General features: G+C 37.6%; 2 protein-coding genes across 2 annotated transcripts; one reads left to right on the top strand and one right to left on the bottom strand.

Moving 5' to 3' along the window:
• The first annotated feature begins 7,899 nt into the window (after positions 1–7,899).
• On the top strand, positions 7,900–9,967 carry LOC137731706 (uncharacterized). The gene is made up of 2 exons (XM_068470893.2): positions 7,900–8,035; positions 8,661–9,967. Exon 2 carries the CDS (start codon positions 8,661–8,663, stop codon positions 9,735–9,737), a length of 1,077 nt encoding a protein of 358 aa, XP_068326994.2. The 5' UTR covers positions 7,900–8,035; the 3' UTR covers positions 9,738–9,967.
• A 1,025-nt stretch (positions 9,968–10,992) lies between these two features.
• Positions 10,993–12,284, bottom strand: LOC137730657 (membrane protein PM19L). The gene is made up of 3 exons (XM_068469629.2): positions 12,051–12,284; positions 11,603–11,780; positions 10,993–11,503 (listed from the first exon to the last, which is right to left on the bottom strand). The coding sequence occupies exons 1-3, from the start codon at positions 12,178–12,180 to the stop codon at positions 11,272–11,274; spliced, it is 540 nt and encodes a 179-aa protein (XP_068325730.2). The 5' UTR covers positions 12,181–12,284; the 3' UTR covers positions 10,993–11,271.
• Positions 12,285–18,095: the final 5,811 nt, after the last annotated feature.

The following is an 18,095-nucleotide window of genomic DNA, read 5'->3' as shown; positions in this document are numbered from 1 at the left end:
AATAAACTTATATATGCACTATTGTGACTTTTCATTTTTGCTCTACTCTTCTTCAAATTCACAGGGTAATCCTTTGACATTTATACAAGGTAGGCAACAAACCCATAAGGCCACTTATGAAACATCCAACATTTAACTTGGATCAACAACCTTACCATTAACATTAGGAAAGTGGTCATCATAAATAGCGTAGTGGACAATATATAGGTCAATAATAGGCAATGCAAGAGTTTGGGACTTCTACTTTGCTGTTAAAGTGTAGCTTTAAAAGCGATGTGCTGTTATAGTGGAGTCAATTCAAGGAACATAAACGAACAATATAAATACCAACTAATTACGCACTTGACGAACTAGCTCTTGTTGTAATGGTGGCAATAGTAAAACTGCAAAAGATGTCTTAAATTGCATCTCCCGTGTTGTTGAGCGGTTTCGTTTTTTCAATTTTACCTTTATCCTAGCCTTAACTTTGAAACAAGTTTGAATCCTTCGCCTAGCCTACTTGGCTACTTCTACTTATCACTCTACCCACCCTTATCACTAGGCTAACCCTAATGATTTTAACTTCAAATTCGACGCAAGCACACAATGTCTACCTGGAAAACATCACATATGAAAAGCTTGTCATTGTACAATAATTCATATACTATACTGTTGTTGAAACTTGAATCCCAAACTGTGTTCTTTATCTTATAGTAAATCCCAAATAAGTTTAGTGTTTTCTTGGGTAAGTAAATTACTAGATAGTTCTGAAACGAAATACATATGTTTTCCACTCTCTCTCTCTCTCTCTCTCTCTCTCTTTTGGAGCCAGCTCTTATCTTAATGCATCGACATCAAAAGCTTTTGAAGAAAAAGGCTTATTTAACCAAACTTCTTGTCGTAGATCAATCAAAATACTGTCAACTTCATTGCCGACTAATCCAGCATTTGTCGGGCTTTACTTCAAACCCTAGATGATATCAACAAAAGTAGTAACACCAAAACCCTAAAATATTAGATTAATTAATTCTCTTTATCCAAATCTTTCATTAAGCACTAAAACAATTTGAGTGCTGCTGGGTTCAAGTTCGAGATAACTACCATACTTTGACCCCATCAACCTTTCTAACCAAAACTTTTTGACCTTCTACGAATCAAAACAACAATTATGCTCTAATTTTGGTCAATGAATCATTCCTTTGGTTTGTCTTTAGTGTATTCAAATATGTACGCTTCCCCCACGCACGCTTGGGTAGGCACATATTGCCATCATGCGTCACCATAATTTTACTTGTTAATGCAACATCAAGCGTCATCTATATCTCTTAATTTTTCTGTATTTCTTTTTATTGTTTTCCCCAAGAGGATAAGTCTTGTATAGATATGTAATTGTATTCAAGCTGTCATCAATATTGTATTATTTTATCTGGGTTGGACATGTTGAAATCATTTTTGGAATTTACAATCAACGAAATCATCAAGTGCTCTTAACAACAGTTCTTTCAAATTATATTTACATGTATCCGTTAATCATAAATCCATTCATGCATTATGCATTACAATAGAAAATAATAATTTTCTTATATTTTTCATGCTATCTCATAGTAAAAATGACACGGCCGTTGATCCCTACTCTTTTTATTGACAAGAAACCATAGGTTAACATTTTATTAAACAATTCTAAATAAATATAGAAGCGTCAATTGGCTGCAATGTTACTGTGGCCAAGATAATGATCGAGAGTGGATTTGCTCCGACAAGACAACTATAGTAAACCCCTAAACAACTATCACATGTACCAAAACTACATGCGGCGCCACCAACACTAATCTATCACAAAATGATAGATGCAAAAGATTTGTATAAGCGACTACACAAGTCATCGCCCAATGGCAAGGTGCCGCCATTACTAATCTGTCATAAAATGATAGACGCAATAGATTTGTATCAGTGACTACACAAGTCATTGCCAAATGGTGAGGCCCTAACCGTACTAATATGTTATAAAACGATAGACACAATAGATTTGTATCAGCGATTACAACAAGTCATCTCCAAATAGCAAGGCCACATAAAGTCATCAGGGAGGAGCAAGACCACATAAAGTCATCATTGGTAGATTGGACCACATAACTCATTGCTCAAGGAGAAAACTACGTTAAGCCAACGTTATAGCGCAACCCAACACTCACTAGGTGGGACAAAGAAACTAACTAAACTACTCCAAGAAAGGAATCATGTGTCAGTTCATTCCAGTGGAGGACTAGGACACTCTTGCCAAGGCTACCTGCAATAGCAATGTTCAAGTTGAATTTGCAACATCCACGAGTCAAGGAAGGCCGCAGAGTTACCAATTAACTTAGAAACGCAAGCAGCGAGTTGCCTTGAAAAACACAAGCGGCATGATCGCTAAATCTGATAGGCCAAAATGGTGCAATTGCCAGATTCGCTCGTCCATGATTGTGCAAGCACTAGATTCTCTTACCCAAGCTTTTGTTGTATTAGATCTAAGCGCACAAGGTGACGCATCCACATTAGAAGTTGATGAGAGCATCAGTACCATGGAATAACCCATCAATAGACCCAAATACAAAGCCTTATGTCCTTGGATTACTCCAGGTAAGAGAATTGCTTATTCATTATGGCTCGATGCTCATAGTTAATCAGGTCATGGGGGATAACGCCGCGCATCATCCTATGATGGGGCTCTACCTAAACAAGGTTAAAACATTCCGTGAAAGATTCGAAAACTACGAAATTACGTAGATCATAAGAAAAGAAAATAACCACTAATGCACTAGCCGGGATAGCTTCAAACATGGATCACACCCCTTATCAATCAATCTTATTTTGGTCATGAATAAATATACTTTATTTGTCTTAGCTTCAACAATTGTTCCTTTTTTTTTTTTTTGGTGATGCAGGGAATACCTTATTCATCTCACACAAACACATAAACTTTGAAAACTTCGCACAAACGGAGGTTTAAAAATTCAAAGCAACACTGTCAAAGGAGTCTTTCTTAACTCAGTCTGTCTTGAACGGTTAGCAGCTTGGGAGATTCGAGCCACAATAAGCGCGATTACGATTGGAGGGCTACGGGCAAAGGCACATGGCACCCTATCCCGGAAGTCATATGCACCATCCGGTCTCCGAAAAGTTTATACAACTAGCAAAGTTATGGGTTATAACATTCAAACCCGAGCTCTATGCCATTCAAGGGAATCGTCGGAATGGCAATATGAAAATCATCCAAATGTGGCTTTGAACTCTGACCCGGAGTACGACTACTTATAATCCGGACCAACATACTAAGTTAAGTATGTTTTACAACATCGTATGTTAGCAGGTCCAAATAGGGCATCCAGATTAGGCACTCCTCAAGAGGAATTTTATTTCATTGGAACTCCAATATGCAAAAAAGCTTTGTCCAAGCCAGCCAAGACGATCCAATCAGAAATCCTCATGTCCGATGCATAGGATCCGTCAAAAGAATTCAAAAAGTGTTGTCGATCCACATGCAGGCAACCAAGTTCTCAACGAACTTTCATTTAAACTTCATTGGAAATAGACACGCAATCCAGTCTGGGAAGAAGAATCCCCTTCTAAACTACATCACAAGTTTTAAAATCCTTGCCCTAAGAGCTAGGGCAGGTTATAAAGTTGTTATTAATTCACTCCTTGCAAGTTATTTCGAGTATAAGCTCGGACTTTTTCAATACGATAAATGTGTAAGCATGGAGCAGAGGATTCTTCATATGTTTAATGTTTAATTCCTGGTATCGGAGAAAGGTGATGCTCCGACTATTGTGATGAGAATTCCTTATGGATGCTAAGTTTGGTAGGTAATGGTTTTCTGAATCAACGTTACCGATGGGGTCTTTGAGCTCTGTCTCGGGCCCATAAACTTATTCGTATTTTTCTCCGTTGCTTATTTATTTCTTGAAGTTCATTTATTTTGAAAAATTATCAGATTAAGAATCTTTCACAAATATGAAGACAAGTAAAGTAGTCACACAAACACATGTTCATTATCAAATTCCTAGTAAAAAGGACCAAATAAGTACAACGGTTTGGATGAGACAAGCCCTCGCCCTTGGCAAAAGAAAGATTTTGAAGGATGTACAACATACTACATTGAGGGCGAGTATTCTGATGGACATCCACCATCGTCGTTGCCCATTAGTAGAGGAAGAGGAAGAAAACGGTGACGAAAGACCCTTGAGAGAACCTCAAACCCTCAGTGAGATTGGACTCATATGCAAGCACTGGATCGAGAGTGCTACGAAGAAAAATATTATGGAACAAATCGCAAGAAGTTAGAGGTATTAAGATCATATTATGGCTATATTGGGTGTTACTTAGCTTTATTTGATAGAAATTGGCAACAACAAAGGAGTTTTTTGGTTTGAAGATTTTGAACATTAAGATCAGAGAGAAAATAGGGTATAGAAAGAAAGCTTTGGTTATATAGCACAAAAGTTCCATGATGCAGAGATGAAAACGGTTATGAGGATCTCAAAGAAGAAGTAGCTATTAAAAGACAAATCACTGAAAGATCTCACAATTGAAAATGAAGAGTCATCCACCTAAAGATCTACACGTGCGAGGATCAAAACCATGCGAGCATGCATTAAAAAACGGAGGTGTTTACCATCATTACGTTTGATTTTTTGCACAATTTTAAAGGATACGTGACGAAAATCAAAACGACTCAACTACCCAACTTTAATGTCAAGAGTCAGACCAATCCACAAGAAAATGAAGACTAAACACATCAAGGGGAATAGGTTGCCTCTCAAATTATAGTTAGGGGCAATTATGGAATCATGATTTTCCAAGGTCAGAGGCGGATCCGAATCCAGTTACCTTAGAAGTTCGGTCATTGACTCACTAGATCTGAGCAGACCTGTATCAAACGGAGTAGTAGTGCCACCATCACCCTATTATAGGGCAATAGGCGGAGTCATTGTGACTTCGCTGGATGACCATGCTTGTTCCACAAGATATGCGATCTGATCCTGATACGAACCCAGTAAGATCCTTATATGTTTTGTAGTTCCTACAATCTAGGAGTTGGCATGTGCCACTAGTGATCACAATTCCTAAGAAGGTGCAATATCCACTTCTAGATATCCTCTATGATTCTCCCAGTTTAGAACGAGGATTCTAACCTAAAAAATCTTTCTCCCACGGTATAAATACACTCATCTAGGGTTCATCTATGGTAACGCAATCTGAGCACTTCTGGACTTTCTGCGTTGTATTTCGGGAGCAAGCTTTTGGGGCTGTGTCTGGGCTTATATTAATGATTCTTGTTGGGATCTCATTAAGTGTTGCCTGGACTATTAGCTCCTTAAAACAGGAGACAACATCATTAAGATCTTTTACTCACATCTTATGGTTGCGCAAGTCTTGTCGATTCATTGGTTTGCGAGCACTCTCGAAGATCTTCTAAAGACACATTTGCATTTAGGTTTTCCCATATTTGATCTATGGCGAAAATTTCATCGTTCTTGAGGTCAGCGTCGTGTAGGGAGATGGGCGGGTACAGTGTGATCACTTAAAATGAGCTTCCAGAAGGGTAGAGTGATTTGGTCGAGAGGAATATGAGTTCACTCTTAATGAAAGCACAAATTGTTGGAACCAAATTCGCACATTGCCGTAGGTGGAAGACATGCACAAATCGAAGTTACCTATAAAACAACAAACAACTAGAAGCAAGCTTAAGACCAGGCCCGAGGGGGGGGGGAGGGTGAGCCGGGGGAGGGGGGAGGGGGATGGAAAGAGGTGTACCAGCCAAATACTCTCCAACGATTAAGTTAGTAAGCAAATATAGGACTCAAGCAATACGCCGCAAGTAATCATAACTCCTAAAAATGTGCAATATCTACTTTTAGATATCCTCTAGGATTCTCTTAGCTTAGAATGAGGATTCTATCCTAAAAAAGTTTCTCTCCCATGGTATAAATACTTCAATTCTCTAGCTCATTGCTTAAGTCTAAAATCATTCACTAACTTCACCATCGAAGAGTCTTTTGCCAGCACATAACCCCCCGGTGGCCCGGCCATAGGCTTGCATGGTTGTTTATTGTTTTGCAAGTTGCTCGAGTTTGTGCACAATCACCATTCACAACAGTGCGCGAATTTGGTTCCAACAACGCACACTTATGAAAATGTAAAAATGAAAAATATTTATATGAAATTTAAACTTTAGAATTGGATGTCCCAAATTCCAAGTTTTTTTTTTTCACACGAAAAATCTAAATTTCTATGTTTTTGAAACCAAACAAGAAAAATATTGCATGTCAATTTATAAATTTTGACTTTTGTCCAAATTGCTAGTTTATTTTCTTCATCCAAACATAGTGTAAAGATAACTAGATAGAATTGAGACAGCATGTTTTTAAGTTTTTGAACTATGAATATATGGTAATTTACATTATCCTATTCTCAAGTTTCCTAAATTTCAGTTTTATTGTAATCATAGTATTTTTCATCTCACTTTCGTAATCACACATTGATTCTATCACCTTCATACTTTCACTAACATAACCATTAACTTATGGTAGGACTTTGGGCCAATAATTTGTACTCGTAGTATTTTTCGTCTCACTTTCAAAGTCACACATTGATTCTATCATTTTCTTACATTCACTAACTTGACCATTAACTGATGATGTGGTAGGACTTTGGCCTAATAATTCATCTCTATTATGAGACAAGTGTCTACAAGTTAAGAATAAATTGAGCTCTCAAATAAATAAAATTGAAGGTGTGTATGTTGAGAATGACTTGATATACAACCACGATAGTGTCCTGCCAATAAAATAAAATCTTTTGTAAGTTTTTGTCTCCATATTTTTGTTTCACTAACACAAAATACCATGTAAAGGTGTACCCATATAATGTAAGTAATTCTCGTGCATACGGCCTCAATGTTCGAATAAATTGGGTAGAGCACCTCACCAATATTGTTTTAGCTTAACATATATGAGGCTTCACCCAAAAGAACAGAAGGCCGAGCTGTCATGCCCACAAAGCCAGCCCAACAACTTCCAGTACCGAGCGCCGCACCATATGAATCGTCAAAACATTACCAAATGTCAGGCCCAACAATTTTTTAACACAAAATGTTAAAAGCAAGTCTACTTAAAACGTCAACTCTGTGCCACGTGTTGATTATCAACATGGAAGGTAGCCCACGATGGGACCTACAAAACAACTACAGGGAGCGCACGACTAGATTACTTTCTGACTGCCTTCAGACAAGCGCCGGACCAGATTACTTTCTGACTGCCTTCAGACAAGCGCCGGACCAGATTACTTTCGGATCGCCTTCAGACAAGCGCCACTCCTAAACGACTTTTCTACGTGGAAACCCTACGATGATACCTGCTTAGACGTCAACTCCACTCCACAGTAAGGGCTGTCCGAGAATCAAAGGCCCAAAGACTTTTTGGGCTCATGCAAGGTCTATATAAAAAGGAGGAATAACCCAAGACGAGGTTTGATCCTAAAAGAAATAGAGAGAGCTTTACCACTTTGTATTAAGAGATTTTGTAAAGATTAACAAAGATATACATCATACATTGTCTATGGACGTAGCTAACATATTCGGAATGAACCACTTAAATCTTTTTATTCTCTCACATTAACACCATTATCATACCCGCCAAGGGTTGACCGCACGGGTGCTCTATTAACCTCCCATAAGACATGGTAATGTGGTTTCTTGTAGAGGTATAACGTTATAATGTTAGATAGTTATTATTAGGATAGAAAAAAAATCGGTATAGATCGAACTCGCACGAGAAAGCCTCTGCTTATCAAGCCGTCCAACTGTCAGCAAAAACCCAGCTTTTAATAAAACGCTAAAAACAGCCCAGTCCATTTCCAAAAGCCCATTCCTCTAGGGTTCTTGTATTCTTGGAACTGCTGCAATCCGTGCCCTTTAAGGGCTTTGTTGTTTCCATGAATTAACCATTACGACCAAAAGCAGAAAAACAAGCTTCAGCTTCTGATCTCTGTATCCGACGCCGCAGGATTCACCACGGTCTCTCTCTCTTCATCTTCTTCTCTCTTTTATTCGCAGATAATTGTGCAACTTACTTCTCTTGATTTTTGATTTAGCCTAAACAAACTTTATTAATCTCGTTTTTTGTTTTAAATTTATGGGTCTAATTTGGTTTCGTTGATAGTTCACGGCTTTGCTATTTACTTGTCATAGAAAGCAATTATTTTGATTTTTCAGTAATTTTGTTTGTATGCTTCATCTGATTGCATATTAATTTATTTCTTCTGCTGATTACTGTAACTGGGATTTCATTAGATTGCATAATTTGTTATCTATGTCTTCTGCTGATTATTCTAATTGGGTTGTCATCTGATTTATTATCCATTTTTCTCTTTTAATTTAATGTTTGATTTGTTTTAAAAGTTGACCCTAGCAGGGTTTTCATCAGATTGCATATTTGCTTTTTCTGTTTGATTTGTTTGAAATCTTACTGTTGCTGGGTGCTCATCATGTTTTATAATCTGTTTTTTATGCTCTGTTGATCAATTTGCAAATGAAATGTCCTTAATTAGGATTGGGTTGTATAGTTAGTGCGTATGCGTTACATCCATTCACAACCATTTTCTGCTGCTCGCTATTTACCTCAATTTTGATCACTTTGCAGATGAAGAAAAAAAGAGGAAGTCATACCAATGATTCCAATCCAATTCTCGATTTGAAGTCTATTATCCATCAGCATTCTCAATTCTTCGACAAGTTAGTTGAGCTCATCCCTGCTAGATTCTATCTACCCGTTGACGATGATGATAAGCCATGGTTTCAAGGTCTCAGCAAGACTGCAAAAGCTTCAGCAAAGAAGGAATCAAAGGAAAACATTAAGAAAGCTCGAAGAGAACGGTTGGATCCAGAGAAGTCTTCTAAGACTACCCTTGATTTGCTAAAGCAAAGTTTGGAAAAGAAGTCAAACGATGAGAGTGATAGTGATGAAATAGAGATTAAGCCCGTGGTGCCTGGTCTGGAAGATGATGAATGTTCAGCGGAAGATGATGAACGTTCAGTGACATATGAAGAACTCCAGCAACGGCTTCTTCGCAAACTTGATGAGTTTCGGGCTGGTCGGCATTCTGAAGGTTCAGAGAGAGCAAGGAAGAGGATTGAGCGAAAGGAAAGGTATGAGAAGAAAGGAACTGACCAGAAGAAACGGAAGAGAGAGGCCGTATCTGATGGTAAGAAATCTGCTAGTGATGATTCAGTGGCTAAAGTGGAGAAGGATGTTGCAGAGGCTGCAAAGGAGCTGACATTCGGTTATGTCAAACTTGGGGACGAAGATGAGCTTGGTAAGACAAATAAGAAGAAAAAGTTGTCAAAGTTGCGGGAGCTTGAGAGGGCAAAACAGTTGCAAGAAGCCAAGAAAGATCCAGAAAAAGGTGAGATAATCTCGAAGAAGCATTCTTGGAAAGCTGCAACAAGTAGAGCTGCTGGGATCAAGGTTCACGATGATCCAAAGTTGTTGAAACAAAGCATTCAGAAGGAGAAGAAGCGGCATCAGAAGAATGCCGAGAAGTGGAAGGGAAGGGTTGAAACCACAGAGAAGATGAAAGCAGATAAACAGAAGAAGAGATCAGATAATATATCACAGAAAAAGCAAGAGAAGATAAACCGGAAAATCGCAAAAAGAGAGAAAAAGCTCATGCGGCCAGGGTTTGAAGGTCGCAAGGAAGGTTTCATCACCGAAGGTTAAGCATAGTATGGCGTCGTTGTGTGCCTATTTCGGAAAGAATTAGTTTAAGCATCATGTAAAAGTTGAGGGGAAGTTGATTTGAGGCGTTCTGTTCTTAACAGAGCCAGCCCTTTTCTTCTCCTCTAAGTTTTGATTTCCTTCTATTTGTCATTTGTACTTTGAACTGGTTACTGCTTAAGAGCTGATTTTTTATAGATGAATGTGATTCAAGGAAAATTACTCTTCGCTAATTACTCTTGCCATCTGATGTTCTATGCAAACACGTTTTTTATTTTTCCTTATACAACAATATATTTATACGAAGGAGAAGGGGAATAAATTAATATCGAACTCTGATCATAGTTTGGGGGAAGGACTTGTGAAAAATGAGAGAAAATTGGGCTATAATTCATAATTGTCCTGTTTCTGGGCTTAGTATAAATTTCGTTAATCACAACGCTCATAAGCTTCATAAGCTTCTAGGTTATGAATGACTTCATAATCCCTTGAGGGAAGAAAAACTAGGGTATAGAGAGAGAAACTTTACCACATGTTTGGGGGACTTCAATTGACGTCTATAATCTATTACATAAGTCCATTTATCTGAATATTCAAGGATAAAATCCCAAATTCTTTTCCCTTTTTCTCAAGGAAAATACACAACTCAAAATGATGCTCTAGCTTTGGAGTTGATAATGAAACTATATGGGTTTAGGGACTATCTCGTACCGAACTGGCTTTAATAACTAAGCTGAATTAGTTTGACGTGAACTAAACTGTAATAAAATTGTGAAATGTCTGGTGGAGTGTCTATTTAACAATGCGGAAGTCTACTTCCTTACATTTAAGCCCTTGTCAAGGAGAAAACTTGATCAATCGAAAATAGAATTTTGCGACTCCATGTATCAATTGAAACATGAAACTCTTGCTTTAATCCAATTAGATTTGGACACATGTCCAAATAATTAAAATTGTAAACACAAATTTTACACATGTTTAAATTTAATTGGGCTAAATTTTCAACAGCCAAGTATTGTTCATCGGAGAAGGATTGGGATGAGGATTTCCAAATCCCTTTTCCTCTTTTAACGCAATGGATGTTTGGGTGACTTTTCGGGCGCAACGACAGCAACCTTTTTTGTTTTTGCTCTTTCTTCTCGTTCTTTTTGTTTCTCTTTATCTTTTTTCCCCTTCTTTTGATCCCAATCAAATGATGATCCAGATCGGACGATACATAATTTCTCTACTCAGAGAGGTTTACGAACACAAACTTAAATTAATTTGAAAGGATGTTAACCATGCGTTGATTAATTAAAAACCATGCATACATTATACACATGATGTACACGACGTCGTACAAACATGCGCACAACACACCACTTGGGTTACTGACCACATCCCCTAACCTATCCAACCCACAAAACCACAAAGTAAAAACTTAAAATTCCCCATTAAATTATGAAACACAAACCCCCTTTCCCAAAAGGGAAGGGGAAACGAAATCCACATTAAATTATGTGGGAGTCGCGCTGCTACGATATCCCTAGCTATGTCCTTAAACAACCCTAGACGCAGGGACTCCTCCAGTTGTGCCCTTGTGTATCGGATCGCCGGCAGCCGGGTAGTCGGTGTCACGGTAGCCCGGGCCATACTTGCTGCTGAAGACACCCGCATGAAGCAGCAAGAGGTACAATAGCTGAGTGAATGTCAAGACTATTACGAAAGCCTCCAAGAGCCTCAGCCTCCATCCTCTAAACCCTCCAATGCTTATCTGCTTGCATGCCAGCCTGTTGACAAACACCACGATTATCATCCGATTGATCTCAATATAAACGATATTAAGTGTGCTTAAGTGCTATGTGATCAAGTCAGATTCTGAGATTTACCCAAAGGCCAGTGCCGTGAGAGCCCATGCCACGATGGCTGATGATCCTGCTGCAGCTAGGCTATCACTCCTCCAAGCTCTGATGTGGTTTGCTCCGGCCAGCTTTGATGCTATGCCCATCACTCCAGCCAATATGGAGAATATCAAAAAGAACATTGTTGCACCATTTCCTCCAAAACCTGAGCAAAATTTTTACACCGAGTTTAATTTCAAAAAACGAATATAAAAAATTAAATTACTACTAGTTCTCAACTTTTTACAAAGACGATATTCAAAACTTATCAATAAAGAACTAATCCACTCTAGTCTATAGAGAACGGGGTAGTCGAAGACTCAGACTGTCCTAGCCAACTGGCCAAAGTTGGGTTGGCAATTAACTAGGCGTTAAAATCACCAGTAAACAAGAAAACCCACAAATCAAAAGAGAGGTAGTTGATGAAAAAACATACTAGGGTGATTGGTCTGGCCATTGATGAACCTGTTGAGACACCAACTAGCAAAACCGACAACGATCAAATACATGATCAAGTTCAGAAACAGCAATGGAGCTGCCACGTTCCTTCCCACAGTCTGAGCCATCGATCTCTCCCTCAAATTTCACAACCACAAAGAAAAAACAGCAACAGTTCAAACAGCAAGCAGCTAGCTCTCACCCTTTGATAATGAAGTAGTAGTTGTAGTTCCTGGTAAGAACAAGGAGGTTGGCCTAGCTCTATATAGAAGCGGCAACCGATGTCAATGGTGTTTGGACATGCATGCGATACGTGTAAAGCAGTCAGATATGCATGTGGATCATTGGTTAACAGCTTAACAGGTGGTGGGACACGTGTCTTGATTTAGCCACTCTACTTCCCATGAAACCCTCTTTCTCTTCCCAGCTTCAAAACATTAAACAAACGGTGCATTATCCACAACACCATAGATATTTCTAGCACACATCTCAGCTACACTGCATAGCCATGTCAAACACCCTTGTGGGCCCACCAATCAACGGTGGAGATCATGATCTCCATGCATCGACGGCTGTGATGATGAATGTTTCAAAATAAAGCCATTGTGGTATGGGGTACTTATAAGAGCAAGCCCATCGCGGGCAGTTACTCGGGGGACGGAGGAGAGAAAAGGGGCCCGAGCCCCGTGGATCGGCTCCAACATGGGCAAGCCCGAGTGAAGGTGGAGGCCCGAGCTCCAGGCTCGTGGAGAATTGCCAGCTCGAGAGCCTGAGGCCTTGTGACGCCAGCGCTGACGTCAGCTTGGCGTAAGGTCTTATTTAATTTTTTTTCTGTCAGGTGCGTGCACCCTACTCGCACGTGGGGGCGCGTCGCCGACACAAAATCAGAAAAAAAATTTGCTTTTTCAGTTACCGTTGGGAAGCCACGTGGCTTCCCACGGTCCGTTCGATCTCAACGGATATTTAATTTGGACCGTTCGATCTCAACGGTAAAAAAAAAAAAAGAAGTCTTATTTAATATCCACCGTTCGATCTAAAGATCAATGGTGGATATTAATATGTTTTATAAATAAAAAAATAAAAGAAAAAAATAGTTTTAAAATTAAGAAAAGTTATCATTGTGACACATGGCACAATCTGGAGTGTTGAAATTCTAATTTTTTTTATATCCAACGGTAGAGATTAATTAATTGAATAAAAATTTAAAAAAAATTGTAAAAAATTGTAAAAAATTTAAAAAAAAAAATTGTTTTTACTTTTCTATAAATAACTTCTCATTATCATCTACCTTACACAACAATTTCATATTTTCTCAACTACTTTCAATCACATTCCTTTCTTTGTCTCAAAGTTTCAATCCATTTTTTTTCAACAAAATGACCACTGGTGCAGGTACGAATTAGTTGCTTCTTGAAGATGTTGCGTTGTGTACTAGCTGGGTTGAAGTTACTCATAGTTCGCTTACGGGTAATGAGATGCAGTTGCGAGAAATGTGGAGTCTTATTCATACCAATTCTTCCTCTTCCTGATCGAGTTCCCACATCATCCTTGAGGAAGAAGAAGACATTGTAAGAAAGAAACAGAAACTATGAATAATGATACAGATTTTTGTGAAGAAGAAAACATAAACTATGAATAATGATAGAGATGTTTTTGTGTAGAAGGAAGCAGAAACTATGAATAATGATAGAGATCTTGAGAAAATTGGTGTGAGATTTGTGAGGATAGATGGTGGATTCAGAAAGGATTAGGTTGTACATAATGCCACGTGGCATGTCGTCATTCGTTAACAATCTGATGGAAATCTATCCTCAAAGATTGTAAACAGATTATGACACATGGCGCGACGTGATTGGTTAATAATCTTATCAGAAATCCATCACCAATAATTGTATTTTCGGATAATGACACGTGGCATAACGAGTACGATTAAAAAATTTATCGGAAATCCATCCCCAATAATTGTCTTTTCGGATTTTATGACAAGTGGTGCAACGACAACGATTAAAAATCTTATTCGAAATTACAAATAAAATTATTTTGTATTATTTAATAATATTTCGGATAATGACACGTGGCGCAACGAGAACGATTAAAAATCTTATCCGATATTACAATTAAAATTATTTTGTATTATTTTATAAATAAATAAAATACTAATATTTTATTGCCTATTGCCAGGGCTATTGAAGTGTAACGATGGAGATGCAAATGCTATTGCCAGGGCTATTACTTTTCATTAAAGGCAGTTACTGTTCATAAGGTGGATTGAATAGTGCATAGCCTGGGGGGAGGGCTCCAACGCTGGAGTTGCTCTAAGATACTCATACTTCTGATCATCACAACTCCATATAGAAGGAGTTACAAACTATTTTTTTTTTATTTTTCAAATTTTTAGTAACCGTAAACTGTATCAAAATTTTGATTTTTTTGAGCTCTTCACTTGTGGCGCAGGTGCAAAATGTAGCTGAAATGATGTGCAGATTTAAATTCAAAAGTTGCAGATTAAAGAAAGTAGACAAGAATTTTCAACTAAAGTTGTAAATGCAATAGTTAAGAATGCACGTACATAGACTTGACTAGGCAGAAATCACTAATCAAGATATATGAAAATGCAAGTTTGAAATGCAAATGCACGAAATAAACCTGCCAAAGGAGAGAGAGGCTTGAATACTTTTAAGATCAAGAAATCAAGATTCAAAGATAATATGCCACCAATCACAGGACTCTGAATTCCGTTTCTGGAACTCTGTTGCTGCACTGAATCATCATATTTTGGAAGTAGATTTTTATTTTTTGGTTCTCTGTGCTTTGCGGTTTTGTGTACAGATTTAGCTGAACATGGGGAAATCACAGCTGGTGTTCCTGGAAAAGCTGATGCCAAGTGAGCTTCCGTTTTTATTTTGCCGTTTTGCTGTGAATTTCTTCAATTTTCGTGATTTGATTGGTGATCTCAATATGAACCCGTCAGTTTTGAATTTTGGTACATTGAATTACAAAAGCTAATGAATCCCATGCTTAAGTTGTTTTATTTCAACATCTGTTCAACTTATTGAAATCCTGTGATCAGTTTTTTCCCCTGAAAACTTTGTGATCAATTTAATCCTGTTAGAACATGTAATATTTCTTTGTTCAAAATAGATAAATTTTCAATTTTGGTTAGTTGGTGGGGCATTTGGAGTGCTTAGCTAAAGGTTAAATTTCTTGGGATGCCTCTTTTAAAAGCAAAAGGAGAGATTGAAGCACTTTGTGCCCATTTAAATGGCGACAATCATGTAGATGTTTTCATTACGTTTGACAGTGATGCGTACCTCTTTGAGGCTAAATGCGTAATAAAAAATTTTCGATCTAATTCCAAACTAAGTATTAATGTCTTAGTAAGTTTAACTGTCCTCGACTTGAGCAATTGTTTCTGCTTTTTCATATTTAACTTTTATTCTTTTCAATTCATATCTCTTCTCTTGCCAGTTCTCAGGGCTTGTTATATTTTTAGGCACTAAGAGAATCTCATCGGTATGCAGGAACCAATTGAATGGCACTATATGTCAGATATCGAAGAGGAACTACTCGATTGCTCCCTCTCTTTTGGCTGAAAATGACCATGATGTCAAACGTTTAGTGAAGATGAGATAAATAGGTATGATACTAACTGGTTTTACACATGGTTTCTTTTTTGCTTAAAATGTTTTTGGAAAAAAAAAAAAATTAAAGATCACATTTCATGCAGGTTAGGTGAAATAGGCAGTGGTGATGCTTCTGTCTTTCAAGGTGGTATGTAATTTGTGAATGATAGGGTACCCAGTTGGATGAGAGCCCATTAAAGACAAAATTTTCTCATTGTTTTTTTTTTCTTTTTGTGGGCATCCCAGCAGCAAAAGAGCTCATTTCAAGTCAACTCAGTTGGTGACGGCTGCATAAAAGTTAGAGAGGTTCAAATGTAGTTGCTCTTCATGTTATATGGTACACTGATCAAATCACTCGAATTCCCTTATTTTATATATATAGTCGTTGTTAGCACTGACATCATATTCAATTTTTTGTGTCTATCCCCTTTTTTGTCTTTCTTTTGTTTATATGTTTTTTTTTTCTTTTGCTGAATTATTACTCTTTGAATTGTTTTGAGGATACTTAATAGTTCAAATGTTGTCAGTGAGCTTTTACGTGCATTTTTTGTTTGGTTCTTTTTTCAATTGCACTTTTGTGTGCATTTTTTGCTTGTAAGAAGTATCTTGGCATAACCCAATTTTTACATGAATCTAAGTTTTTCAAGAATAGCAAAGGAGAGAAAGGTGTTTGTTGTGTTTGGTGTAAAATTAATTTTTTTGTATTCCAATTATCTAGATGATGAATTGGTTTTTTTTTGTTTTTTGCCTAATCGGATAAATGGTTCCTGTGGTGATAGGGTAATTGGAAGATAACCCTCGTGGTAAAAAAATAAGGATTTAAACCCTCGTGGTGTAATCTGTTAGCAAATTTAATCCAAAAATGAATTTTCCGTTAAATTCAGGGATAAAAATGTACTTTGACGTGTGCCTTGTTCTTTCTCATCTCTATGCTCTCTCTGTAATTTGTGTTTGAGCAGCCATGTGAGTTTGAGTGATGAGAATGAGTATGAGAATGGTGGGAGTGGACATTACCGATGGGAAGCCAAAGTCTTGAATCAACTCAAGGAAAAGCTGGCAAGGATTGAGTTCATGTGGTTGTTTCGGAGGAACATGACTGGGTTTTCCTAGGGATTTATGATGGATTTAATGGCCCTGATGCTTCTGATTACTTGCTTTCCAATTACTTTGCTGTGCACAAAGAACTCAAAGGTTGCGTATGAATCAAAATCCAACCACTAACCATAGATCCACATTTTCTGCCAGAATAACACTGAATCCTCACTTAAAAACTTTAACAAAAAAAAAAAGAAAGAAAAATTACTATACCAAAATGAATCATTTACTTCATGATTTCCATAGATTGAAATCAAGAGAGATGGCCATAAAACCAACAACTACGACTACTCGAAACACTCGAAACAAGTTTTTGATTCATAGAAACCAAGACTTAATTAAGCAAAAACCAAACAGACCAGCAGCATATGCAGAGAGATGGTGAAGTGGAAATGACTAGTTCAACCCTTGTTAAGGCACTCCCTCGTGAAATGGTCGAACTCAGCGCACTGGTAGAAGCCTCCAGAAGCACCTCCGCCTCCCATCGAGTAATGTCCACTCCCACCATTCTCGTTCTCATTCTCATCACACAAACTCACATGGCTGCTTAAACACAAATTACAGAGAGAGCAGAGAGATGAGAAAGAAGAAGGCACATGCCAAAGTACATTTTTATCCCTGCATTTAACTGACATTTAACGGAAAATTTACTTTTGGATTAAATTTGCTAACAAATTACACCACAAGGGTTTAAATCCTAATTTTTTTATCACGAGGGTTATCTTCCGATTTCCTTATCACCACAAGGACCATTTATCCGATTAGCCTTTTTTTTTTCTTTTTTTCTATCAGCATTTATTTTTGTGTTGTGTGATTAGCGGTTATGCATAATACTATTTACAATGTGTGCATTTTTAGTATTGATAGTAATGTTATAAATAATTAGATGGCACGAATGTTGTATGAATCTTGATATATTTTACAAATAATTTGTATTTAAATTATCTAGATGAGGTTGAATAGCGAAAGGCGAAATGTACACTTAACTGGAAGAAAGATTGTGTGACATAGATCCAGGTTGCGAATTTGTATGCTCATGTGGAAAAATGCTCTGTTGGTCGGACGACATTGACTTAACTAATGGACATGGACAGAAGACATGGTACGGTAAGTATAGTAAATCTTCTGTCCGTGTTATTATGCAGTTGTCGGTTCTTTTCTTGGTCCTAGGCATACCATCTTATCATTATCTATCTTAAAATAATAACAAAGTTTCCATTGCACTATAAATAATGACCTTTATGGGATTTTCGGAACTATCCTTAGAACAATAGTTTAGGATATCCGTTGTACTACTGATGCAAATATGAAGTACAACATTTTTC

The sequence above is a fragment of the Pyrus communis genome, chromosome 16 (genome assembly GCF_041283825.1).
Source record: "Pyrus communis isolate YQ-2024b chromosome 16, ASM4128382v1, whole genome shotgun sequence".
Taxonomy (NCBI): Eukaryota; Viridiplantae; Streptophyta; class Magnoliopsida; order Rosales; family Rosaceae; genus Pyrus; species Pyrus communis.
Note: the sequence above shows the minus strand (reverse complement) of the source record. Positions and strands in the feature narration are given on the sequence as shown.